This window comes from Orycteropus afer, unplaced genomic scaffold (genome assembly GCF_000298275.1).
Source record: "Orycteropus afer afer isolate SDZICR_OR568_19922 unplaced genomic scaffold, OryAfe1.0 scaffold01112, whole genome shotgun sequence".
In the NCBI taxonomy this organism is placed as follows: domain Eukaryota; kingdom Metazoa; phylum Chordata; class Mammalia; order Tubulidentata; family Orycteropodidae; genus Orycteropus; species Orycteropus afer.
The window spans coordinates 139,626-152,196 of NW_006922699.1; the positions used below are offsets into that span (position 1 = coordinate 139,626).

General features: G+C 43.4%; 1 protein-coding gene across 1 annotated transcript in view; it reads left to right on the forward strand.

Annotated features, from left to right (window-relative positions):
• Positions 1 to 12,571, forward strand: part of CCNB3 (cyclin B3) — a gene marked incomplete at its 5' end in the record, with an annotated part of 101,165 nt that overhangs the window by 57,955 nt on the left and 30,639 nt on the right. The window contains 2 exons of the mRNA XM_042783420.1: positions 4,666 to 4,803; positions 11,736 to 11,891. Coding sequence (XP_042639354.1) covers positions 4,666 to 4,803; positions 11,736 to 11,891 — 294 coding nt within the window. The remainder of the gene's footprint in view (positions 1 to 4,665; positions 4,804 to 11,735; positions 11,892 to 12,571) is intronic.

Sequence of the window (12,571 nt, forward strand, 5' to 3'; positions counted from 1 at the left end):
GAAGGAACTGTTTCAAGTGCTGAGGAGCAAGGATTTCTCCTTGGGGGCTAAGGTGTGCCTGACACAAGCCATGATATTTCCAATCGTCTCATATGCATGTGAGAGCTGGACAATGAATAAGGAAGACCAAAGAAGAGTTGATGCTTTGGGGTTGTGGTGCTGGCGAAGAATGCTGAAAGTACCATGGACTGCTAAAAGAACTAACAGATATGTCCTGGAGGAAGTACACCCGAAATGCTCCTTGGAATCAAGAATAGCTTGACTTCGTCTCACCTATTTTGGTCATGTTGTCGGAAGGGACCATTCCTTGGAGAAGGATGTAATGCTTGGTGGGGTAGGGGGTTGACAAAAGAGGGGGAGGCCTTCAATGTGATGGATTGACACAATGAGTGCATTGATGGGCTGAAGTATAGCGGGGATCATGGAGCTGGCGTAGGATCGGGCAGTGTTTTGTTCTGCTGTGCGTGGGGTCACTATGAGTTGGAAATGACTCAATGGCACCTAACAACAACAACATCTGTTTGTGTTAGTTTAGGTAAGTGGTGTGTTTCTAGAAATCTGTCCATTTCTTCCACATTTTCAAATTTGTTGGAATACAGTTTTTCATAGTATCCTGATATTACTCTTTTTATTTCAGTTGGTTCTGTTGTGATGTCTCCTATTTCATTTCTTATTCATGTTATTTGTATTTTCTCCCTCTTTTCCTTTGTTAGATTTGCCAGTGGTTTGTCAGTTTTATTAATCTTTTCATAAAACTAATGTCTAGGCTTTTTAATTTTTTCTGTTGTCTTTCTATTTTGTTTCATTGATTTCTGTTCTAATCTTTATTACTTCCTTTCTTCTGTTAGCTGTCGGCTTTTCTTTCTGTTCTTTTTCTGATTTTTGTAGATCTTTTTTTCAAAATGTTGATTTTGGCTTTTTTTTTTTCTTTTTTGATATGTACATTTATATGTATAAATTGGCCTCTGATCACTGCTTTTTCTGTGTCCCAAAGATTTTGATATGTTGTGTTTGCATTCTCGTTTGCCTCAAGTAAATTTTGCATTTCAATTTTTATTTCTTCTCTTACCCAGTCATTGTTAAGGTGTTTGTCTTCAATCTCGCTAATTCTGTCCTCCATTGATTTGATTCTACTCTTTTGCCCTTTCAGCATGTTATCTGTTCCTGAAAATTCAGTATAAATGTTCTGATTTCTAATTTCTATCTGTATATTTTGAATCTTTTCTAATTTTTCATTTATTTTGTCATTTTGTTCTTGTATTTTCTTCCAAAATTTTTGTAGGATTTTGTCTGTGTTATTCTTAATTTTGTCATTGTTTTTCTTGATCTCTCTCTCTGTCCTTTGAAGGTACCTAAATGTAACTCTTTTGAATTCCTTATCAGGGAGTTCCATTGCTGCTGCTTCTTCAGGGATGTGTTCTGGATCTGTATCCTGCTCCCTTGTTTCTACCACTTTATCTTGCTTCTTTTTGTTGACAGTGATGGTGTGTTTTCTCCAAGACATAGTGACATTGTTGTATTTGATCTGTGCTGTTTGTGAAGAGCAGCTAAGTGTGTGTCAGGGTCTTCTTGGTGGTTGCTTATCATTGGTCATTTGGTAGAGGTAGAGAAGGAAGTAGTGGCTCTCACTCAGTAGTGGAGCTATAGGAGGTGTTAGTGTGGTTGCATCATATGGGCGCTGGTGCTGTGTCTTACTCATTTAGACAAAAACAAAGATCGAAAAACCATCAAAAAAGTAAAAGCAAGTGGACAAAAACACACCACGTAAACACACAGGAACAATCACCACAAAAAAAAGAAATAAAACACCAATATCTGGGGAGGGGAAAATTAGAGAAAAGAAGTAGAGTAGCCGAATAATGAGGAAAAAAAATGAAAAAATGCAAAGTGTAAAACAAGGAATAGGGTTAACCACGAGAAAGAACAACATGGGAACCAGGAACAGGGACGACAGAAAAAGCTGAAAACTAGAACCTGGGAAGGGAAGACTAAAGAATAATAATAATAAGGACCAACAAAAAAGAATAATAATAATAGTAATAATTTTAAAACAAACAAACTAAAAAAAAAATGGGATAAAAATCTGGGCAGGGCAGGCCAGAGCACCCAGGCTCTGTCAGAGCACACAGACTAAGATGGAGTTCCTACATGCCTAGAAGGTGGGTAGGAGTGAGGGATGGCCACTCCTCCAGTCACCAAGAGGTTGTGTGGTATAAGAGTAACAAGGGAAATATTGTACCTTTTCAGTCATTAGTGTCTGGAATGTCCTTGTGGTTCCCAGCAACTGGCGCCTATTCTTAGATCCCTGGAATATGAGAAAACACTGTCGCTTTAAATATCCAAAATGGTCAAACTGCTCTTTTATTCACCAGCTACCAGTGCAGTCCTCCATGTAGCCCCTGGTTAGCAGGGTCAATTTTTTGGTTAATTCTTAGGTCACTTGGCAGTATTCAAGCTATCCATGCCATCAGGATCACTGACAGACCACAGCTCCATATGTCTCCTTTTTTGGTGTTTTCATGCAGATTCTTCTATTAGTTGAAGTTTTGTCCACTTTTGTATCTTCCCCTTCAGAGCTCAGGGCTCCTGGATTATCTCCTGCATCTGTGTTAATTGGTTCCCCTTTTCTTTGTTGAAGAGTGTCTGTGTAGTTTGTCTGCTTTTTCCTCCATCTTACTAGAATAATTTTGTCATTTTGTTCTTGTGTTGATTCCCTAAACTCTTCTCAAGTTTTATCTGTGTTTTCCTTTATTTGTGTGTAACTTCCTTGATGTCATCTTTGTTTTCTTTGAGCCCTTTCTTATTCTGTTGAAAGGACCTAAGTATAATTCTTTTATTTAGTTCCAATAGGATTTCTTCCTCTGCAAGATTTTCTGGCCCTGTATTTTGTTCACTTGCTTGAGCCTTCTTGTCCTAATTTTTTATTTGTGTGTATGATTTGAAGTTGTCTGTTGTCTCTGAGACATTGTAGTGGTATTGTATCAATTAGTTGATTGTGTATTAATTTTCTTCACCCTAAATTTTGTTTTAATACAGCAAGGAAAACTACTCTGGTTGATAGCTTGGCAGCACTGAGGTGCTCACCACCTGTCAATGTGTGAATTTGCCAATAGGTGGGAGTCTTTAATTGCTGGTCATGTAGTGCTGCTGAGGGCAGGCTGGGTAGGTGGTGGCCATGATTGTTCTCTTTCCAGTGTTGCTTGAGTGGGTGGTGGCACTCATCTAGTATGTGCAGCAGCAGGTGTGGTGGGTAGGGCTGAGTAGGGTCATTGGCTCCCAACTTTTGGGAAAGAAAGAGGGAGGGAAAGTCAAATTAATTGAAGAAAATAGAACAAGGGGATAGGAAAGACGGAAGAAGTAAGAAAGAAAAAGTGGCACATTGCTGGTGTAAGCACTAACTGCCAAAAACAATTGTCATGTGAATGCAGTGTTCATCCTGTGAGGGTGCACACCATGGATCATGGAGTGGTGGGGATGGGCACTGCCGATTACACAAGTAATGAGGACCTGACACTTTTCCTGTGGGATCAGGAGAAAAAGGAGGGAGTAAGAGGATCAAAGAAAGGAAAAAGAAATAACAAAAGGGGAGGAAGAGGTAAAACACAAAAAGGAAAGAAAAAGTGACATATCACTGGAAATGGGGAGTTTTCAATAACCACCAGTTGGTGGGTGAGGGGCTGTTTCCCTGGTCACCAGGAGGTTTTGCAGGGTAAAGGGGAGCTCACACCTGTCTAGGTGCTTCTCACCAATATGAGTGTCAGTGCAGTCCTGGGTGAACAGAGCTAGTTATCTGGTTCCTGCCATGATCAGAACATTGCTTGCAGTAAAATGGCCATGCTGTCAGGGCAGTGGGAAGTTCACTATTTGTGTTCAGTCTTTTCCTTTAATTGGTATATGATCTGCTTTGTCATCCATATTGTTTCACTTGATTTCTTGAATCTTTGTTGTAGAGGGTCTTAGGTAGTATATCTTCCTAATTCACCATACTGGATTGGCCCAATTGGTATCTAATAGTATATCTAATTGGGAAGAGAAACTAATGAAATAATAATAAGTCTCAGATGTATTTGAGAGCTAAATATACATGATATTTTTTGGAAATCCACTTTACAAATGCAAGCAAGCAAAAGAAAGTAAGAATCTAGGTATTGGAGATCAAGAGGAGAGGGTATGTCCACTCTAGGTGCTCATGGAGCATGCAGAGTCTCTTTCTCTGGTTTCTAAGACTGGTTACCTTCCCTAAATGTGTTGTTGTTATTGTTGTTATGTGCCATCAAGTCAGCCCTGACTCATAGCAACCCCTCCTTGGGTTTCTGAGGCAGTATCACTATGGAAGTAGATTTCCCAACCTTTCTTTCAAGGAGTGGCTGGTGGGTTTGAACTGCCAGCCTTGTGGTTAGCAGTCAAGTGCCTTAGGCACTATGCTACCAGAGCTCCTCCTGAATGTGTGGTAATAGATGATTCCAGGATCCTCAAAGCCACAGAAGGTTTACCCTGGCACCTAGCTGAAGCAGTTTCTACATTCATAGCAGAGTACTAGCTGGCCAGGTCTAGGAGCTACACTGTCCTTTATGTACAGATATTCTAGGTAGCTAGATATATTTGGATGTGCCTTTGGAGCTGGGCAATATCCAGATTCATGCTCTGTTTTTTCTTTTCTTCCAGATGACTTTTGAGATGAGTCATGAAACACTGTACTTGGCAGTGAAGCTGGTGGATCATTACTTAATGGAGGCAGTATGCAAGAGGGACAAGCTACAACTCCTTGGTTCCACTGCCTTTCTGATTGCAGCAAAATTTGAGGTGAGTCTGAGTCCACAGGACTTAGAAATAATCAGATTTCTATCCACATCTGTTAATATATGTATATATATACACATGTGTGTGTATACTTTTATGTATATATATATGTGTGTGTGTGTGTGTGTGCATATAAGTGTAGGTATATATAATCAATCTCTTTCTCTCTCTCACTCTGTCACACACACATGCACTCAGTTTTTCCTATCAAATCTTTTGTCTGTCTTCCCCAGACAGGAAGCCAATGTTGAGTGATTGTGGTATTGTGTGTTGATTTCCTGACATCAGCAAAGTTCTTCCACTTCATCTTTGAAGATGTACCTATTTAAATTGTTGTTGTTATGTGCCGTCGAATCAGCCCTGACTCATAGCGACCCATCCTTGGGTTAATTTCTGGTCCATGCTTCTTAGAACCTCCCTATACTTTGCTTCTTGCCCTAGCTCTGTCACTAGCTAATGGAATCTTGATCTGAATATACAAGTATTTTCAGACCTGGGTGGTGGAGACTTTTAAGAGAAAGTGAAATAGTAATTTTTGAAGCAGCAATAAAAAGTGATTAACTGTCCTTTTCTTCATAACCATAATCTATCCAATTAAACTTTCTGATTCTTTTCTATTTCTTAGTGAGTTTTTTTTTTTAAACTGTGTTTAACTCTGATTTTTTTTCCCTGAAGATCACCAAGTTGTATGTACCTTAAGGTTTGGGAGCAGAGAGGTAGCAACTTTTACTAATGAGGTCAGAACCTTAGAACTGTAGGGCTTTGTTTGCGTTTGTGTGGTTCCCTCTCTCTCCTATTCCCTCCCTCTTCCTTTCATTCTTCCTCTCTTTCCTTCCCCTTTCTCTATCTCTGTACCTCTCCCTCCTTCTGACCCCATCTTTCTGTACTATGCTTCTGCTGTAGCTTCAGCTCTGCTCCCTCTAGCATGCTCCCTGTCTCTTCCCTTCTCAGTGTGTTTTGGTCCATCTCTCACCCCCTCTCTCTACTTCTTTCACTCTCTCACTCCTTCTTACCCCTTTCTTTCTCTCCCTCTCTCCTTTCTACTCTTACACCCCATCTCTCTCCTCCTCTCTCTTGCCCTCTCAGGCTTCTCCATTTTTGCCACACTTTACCTTTTATCTTCCCCACTCTATATCCCATTCCTTCTTCCTCACTTTCTCCATGGATTTTGCTCCCCTTCCTTTTTCTCCACCTCCTTTTCCTTTATTTCTACCTTTATCTTTCCATTTCCTTCCCTCTCTCCTTCCCTTCATCTCTCCCTCTGTCATCTAACTCTCTCCCCAGTTATCTCTCTCCTCTCTCCCTTTCTCCCTCTCCCTCTCCAATTTCTCCTCTTTTTCTCTGTACCCCCTCTCTACTCTCCCGTCTATGTATCTCTTTCTCTGATCTCTCTTCCTCTGTCTCCATCTCTCATTTTTCTCTCTCCCTTCTCCACACTCACCTACCCCATTCTCTGCCTTCTGTCCCCTCCCTCTCTCACAGGGATCTCTCTGCCTCTATTCCTTTTTTTGTCTCCCCCTCTCTTTTACTCTCTCATCTGTAACTCTCCCTCTATCTTTCCCTTCTACTCTCTCCCTCTCAATCTCTCTCCATCTATTTTTTATCTCTCACTCTCTTCTCTCTCTACTCCCCTCTCCCTCTTTCTCTTACCCTTTCATCTTCTCCACCTCTCTTCCTCTTGTACCTAACTTCCACTCTCCTCCTCACTCCTGCTTCCACTGTCTCTCTCCCTTTTTCTCCCTATCTCTTCTCTCTTGTCCACTTTGCCTCTTTTTCTCTCTGTCTCCCCAGTTTGTCCCCATCTGTGAACCTCTTGTAATCCCTTTTTTCTCTTTCTCTCTCCTATAGGCCCCTTTATCTTCCCTCTCTTCTCTATCCCTCCCTCCCTTCCTTTCTCTCTCCTTCCTCTCTCTCACTCACCATTTCTCACACTTTATCCCCTCCCCCTCCCTCTCCCCTTACTCTCACTCCTCCTCTTTGTCACCCTCTCTGTTCTCATTTCAATCTGTCTTTTTCTCCTTCTCTCTTTCCCATTTCTACTCTCTATCTTTCCCTGCCCCTCCATCCCTTTCTCTTGCCCTCCTTTCCTCCCTCCCTCCTTCCATTTCTTTCTGTATCTTCTGTATCTCTCCTCTCTCTCCCCCTCATCATCTCTTCCTCCTCTCTATTTCCATTGCCATTTTCCACCCTCTTTCTCTCTCTTTTCCTCAGATGTCTTGCCCTCTGTCTCTGCATTCCTGTACCCCTCTTGGTACCCTTTCTCTTGTCCCCTCTCTTCTCTTTCTCCATCTCTCTCCTCTTCTTCTCCTGCTCACCTTTGCTCAGTTCCTGTCTTCCTTCTACTTCCTTCCCTTCCCCTTCTCTCCTCCTGTCTTTCCCTCCCTTCCCCCCCTCTGTCCCCATCTTTCCCAGCTCTCCTCCCTTTTCTTCCTTGCTTTAGATACCCCTTCTTTGCTCTCCCTCGTTTACCTCTACCCTCCATATTTCTTCCTCTCTCTTCCTGTCATTTCCTATATCTTTACCTTTCTTTCCCTCCTACTCTTCCTTCCTCTCTCCATCTCTCTCTCTCTCTCTCTCTCTCTCCCCCATCTCACTGCTTCTCCATGCCCTCCCCCCCATCCTCTGTCCTCTGTCCTCCTCCTCTTCCTTCTCCATTTCTCCTACTGTATCCCTCTCTATTCTACTTTCCCTCCCTCCTATAACACTCCTACTCATCTTTTCTACTCCCTTCACTTCCTCTTTCTCCACTCCTAACACCTCTCTTCCCCCTCTTCCCTTTTCCCCTCTTGGTTTCCCTCTCATTTCCTTTCTCCTATTATGTCTTCGTCTTTGTCTTCCCCTTTTTGTCCCCATTTATGTCTATTTTCAATCTCTCTTTTTCTCCCTCTCTGCTACTTTCCCTTCTTCCATCCTTTCCTTCCTGCATCCAGCCCTTCTCCTTTCCTTCTCTCCCCTTCTCTTTCTATCTCTCTCTCTTATCTTGCTCTCCCCTTTTCTATCATCATCCCTGTATCTCCATATGTCCCTCCCTCTAGCTCTCTCCAACTCCCACCTCTCCTCCTGCTATACCCTGCTTCTATCAACCTTCTTTTTTCCAACTCCCTACCCTCTCTCTCTTTCTCCCTTCTTTTCCCCTTCTCACTGTCTCTACTCCCCTTTGCTCTCTCTTTCACTGCCTTTGTCCCATGCACTCCCTCTCACTCTGATTTCTATATTGCTCTCTCTCTCTCTTTCTCTCTCTAGTTGTCCCCCTGTCTGTACATCTCTTTCTCTTTCTCCCTCTCCACCTTTACCTAGCTCTGCCTTCTCTCCCTGTCTCTCTCACTTTCCTATTCCTTCCTCCCCTCTCTTTTGTTTTCTTTCCCCCCTCCCCTACCTTCATCTCTTTCTCTCCCCCTTTCTCCAACCTTATCTCTCCCATCCCCCCTAATTTCCTCTCTCCATCTCTCTCCTTCTCATATCCCTCCCTGGCTCCCAGCTCTTTCCCACTCTCAAACACTGATCTTTCCCTGCCTCTTCCTCTAATACCTCTCCCTGTATCTTTTTTCTTTTCTGTTCCCCCTCTCCCTCTAACTCTCCCTCTGTCTCTTCCCTCCCTCCCTCTTCATCTCTCTCTCCATATTTCTCTTCTCTGTCCCCTTCTCACTTTTCCCTTCTCCCTCCCTCTTCTCCCTCTCCTCTTCCCCTCTCCCTTTTACATCAACCTACTCAATGCTCCTCCCTCTTTCTCACTTTTTTTCTGTGATCTCCCTCTTTCTGTCTCTGCCTCTCTGTTCATCTGTCTCTCTTCTCCTTCCTCTCCCTGGCCATCTCTTTCCCCACTCTCCCATTCCATCTCTCTATATAGCTATATATCTACTTATATGGAAATATCTTCCTCCTCTGTCTCCTTCTCTTCCACTCTTTCTATTCTATTCCTGCCTCCCCTTTCTCCCCTGTCTGTCACTACCCCTTCCTGTCTCCTTCCTCTCTCTCCACCCTCTCTTTCTACCTCCTTTGCTTTCTTTCCCTATATCCTTTTATTTCCCTCCTACCTTCCCTTCCTATCTCTTTCTCACTATCTCTTTATTTCCATCTCCCACCCTCTTTTCCCCCTTCACCTCTTCCACTCTTCCACTCTCTCCTATAGCTCCTATAGATCCCATTCCCTTCCCTCCTCTTTTCTGTCTCCTGGCCTCCTGCCCCTCCCTCCCTCTCCTTCCCGTTCATCTCCTCCTCCTTTCTTCATTTCTCCCCTTCCCTCCTCACTCCCCTCTATCTTTCTCATGTATCCCTCTTTTTCTCCTTTTGTCTCCCCCATTCTCTTCCCCCATTGGTCCCTCTATCTTTCCTTTCTTCTTTCTCCTTTCTTCCCTCCCTAGCTTTCTCTTCCTCTCTCCCTCTCCCCTTCTCTTTTTTTCTATCTCCGTCTCTTCCTCTCTTTTCTCCATCTCACCCTCTGTCCCTTACTATCCCACTTTTCCCCACTTCTACTTCTCTGTCTCTCCTTCTTTATTACTCTCTCTCTTCCCCTTTTGATCTCGCTCTTTCACCCTCTTCCTACTTTAGTACCCTCTCACTTTTTCTCCTCCCTCCCTCCCTTTCTTTCTTTCTTTCAGTTTCTTTCTATATCTTTCTCCTCTCCTCCCTCTCCATTTCTCTCCTATTTCTTTATCTCCATCTACCCCTTTCTCTCCCTCTCTTCCCTCTGTGTCTCCATTTCTGTACCTCTCTTGGTCACCCACTCTGTCCTCCTTTTTCTCCCTCTCTTCTCTCTCTCCCATTTTCTCTCCCCTTATCTTACCTTTTCTCTTCTACCTCTCCTCTCACCAACTCTCTGCATCTCTCCCATCTCTCTCCTTCCTTTCTTTAGTTCCTTCTCTTTCTCTCCCTGCTCTAGTCCCCTCTCTATCTCCACCTCCCTCCTCTCTTACCCCCATTCCCCTGCTCTATCCTTCTCCTCCCCCTTTGTCTCTACTTTTCTTCCCCCTTCCTTCCTTTTGTTCTCTCTCATCCCTTTCTCTATTCCCATGTCTCTCTATCTGCATCTACCTACCTCTCCTCCATTGTCCCTTTCTCCTATATTCTCTCCTCTTCATCTACCCACTTAACCCCTCTCTCACTCTAAGCTCCTCACCCTGCTCCCTTTTTCTCTTCCCTCTTCTGTCCCCCTCTCTTTGCTCTCTCTTTTCTTACTTCCCTCACTCTTTCTCCTCTCTCCCATTGCCTTTGCTCTCTTTCCCTTTTTACCCCTTCTCTTCTTCTCCTTGTATCCCATTTATCCTTCCCTCTCCCCCTTGCTCTCTCTCCCCTTCTCTCTTTCCCACTCTTTCCCTCCTCTCTTCCCTCCATCACTGCTCCAACTCTATTCCGACCTATATCTTTATCCTTCTCTCCCTCCTTTTCTCTCTCTCCTTCTCCTACTCATTTATCTCTCCCTGTATCTTTCCTTTCTCCTCTTTCCTACCCTTTCTCTCTCACCCCCTCTCTATCTCTGTGTCTCTCCCATCTTGCTCTCTCTCTTTCCCCCTCTCTCCTCCTCCCTCTATCCCTTTGCCTCCATCTCTCTCACCTTCTTCCTCTCTCTTGCTCCCTCTTTCTTTCCTTCTCCCACTCCTCTATTTCCATCCCACTCCTGTCCTCTGTCTCTCCCCACTCTATGTTCTCCCTCATTCTCCCTCTCAGTGGCCTTACCTCTCCCTTTTCTTCCCTCCCTCCCTCCCTCCCCCTTGCTCTTCATCTCCCTGCTTCCTTCTCCCCTCCCTGTTTATATCTCCATCTCTCCCACTTCCCCCATCCTTCAGCCTTCCTACTCTTATTCTTTCTCCCTATTTTCTCCCTCCTGTCTTCCTTTTCATCTGCTCCTTATCTCATTCTTTATCTCCCCATCTCTAAGTTTCTCCCAACCCCCTTTCTTACCTTTCTTTTTTCCCGGCTCCACCCCTCTTTTTATCCCTTTTTCTCTCTCTCTTCTTGGTCTACCCTCTTATTTTTCTATCCATATTTTTTCCTTTTCTCTTTTCATCCCTCCCTCTCCATTTTTCCTGCTCTTCTTCTCTCTCACTCTATCCTACCCCTCCCTTTCTCTTCATCTCTTTCTCCCCCCAGATCTCTCCCTTTCTTCATCCCTATTTCTCTCTCCTTTTATCCTCCAATTATACACTGTACAATTGGAGGATAAATGGTATTTATAATACCATTAATGTAATATGGTATTTGTTCTTCTGTGATTAACATTTCACTCAGCATTTCTCTCTATCCCCTTTCCCTCTCTTTCTCTTCCTCCTCTTCCCCCTCCCCTCCTCCTCTTTGTATCCCACTCCTTTCTCCCTCTCCGTTCCTTGTTCTAAATTACCATTTCTCTCTCTCCTCTTTCTCACCTTCTTCCTCTGTTTCTTTTTTACCCTCTCTTCACTTATCTCTCATTATATATTTCCCTTCCCCAACTCCTGCCTTTCTTTCCTCTCCATCTCTCTCCCATATTATTTTCTCTCCCTCACTTTCCTTCCTACTTTTGCTTCCATCTTCCCATCCCTTTCTCTCCCTCTCTCTCCTTCTGTCTTCCTCTCTTCCCTCTATGTATATAGCCCTCTGCTTTTCTCTCATTGTTTCATTCTCTTTGTCTTCTTTCTCTTCTCTTTCTACATTTCTACCTGTAGTTATGGCTCTGCTTCTCCCATTTTCCCTCTCTCCTTGCCTTTCATACCCTTTCTCTCTCCCTCAGCCATTCTTGCTGACCCTCTTATGCCTCCTGCCATGATGCTTGCTTTCTCTCTCTCGCTCGCTCTCTCTCTCTCTCTTTTTTTTTTTGCTGAGCCTCTCAAATCATCCAATACCTGGCTCTCAGTGTTACCCTAAGTATTTATTCTAGCATGTGTGTTTGCCCCCATACCTTATCCCTCTTCTGCCATTCATCTCTAAACTGAGAGCAGTGTGCTGTCTTTGTTCTTCCATAGGAGACCTGCCCACCTTGTGTGGATGACTTCTTATACATCTGTGATGATGTTTATCAGCGAGATGAGGTGCTTGCCATGGAAATCAGCATCCTGAAAATCCTCAAATTTGACATCAACATCCCCACCGCTTATCATTTTCTGCGCAGATATGCTAGGGTAAGATGGAAGAGGCTTATCTTCATTCTCTCACTGCTTGCTTAGTCCCTTGTATGCCTAGATTGACAGTTTGAGTGGTAGGAAATGAGAAAAAGGACAACTTGGGTATAGGGAAATTTTCCCCTTTAATTAAAGTTTGGCAGTCTAAGAAGCAGAGGGGTAAAATTACTGATTTGCAGAGTGTACCTATAAGGTGTTTTCAAAAATAATACTGTATTTTCAGTGAATTTTTACACAGGAAATTAGGTTCCCATTTAACAACTTCTATACAAATTGTTCAGTGATGTTAGTTCCATTTTTCACAATGTGTCAACTCCCTTTAATTGTGTTCTGGTTGTTCCATGCCTATAAGGTTTTGAGGTGAGTGCAGGGTAAGGATGGTGAAAAGATTCTTTAACTAGTAAGGGAACATATGGACAATTTTGCAGGAATGCTTTCTTCACCTGGGTATTGGTTACAGAGAAAGTTACTTTATAATTATTTATTGTATTCTACATGTGTGTCTGTGATAGTTGAAGATCTGTCAACTTGGCTGGACTTCACTTGTGAGTGTTGTTTCTCATGATGGATCACATGACTACGTCCTAAGCGGCCGGTCAGTCTAGGGGGAGTTTCCCCAGGGGTGTGGCCTACCTGTAACACTATCCCAGGAACAAACTGAAAAAAACAGCATTCCAGAT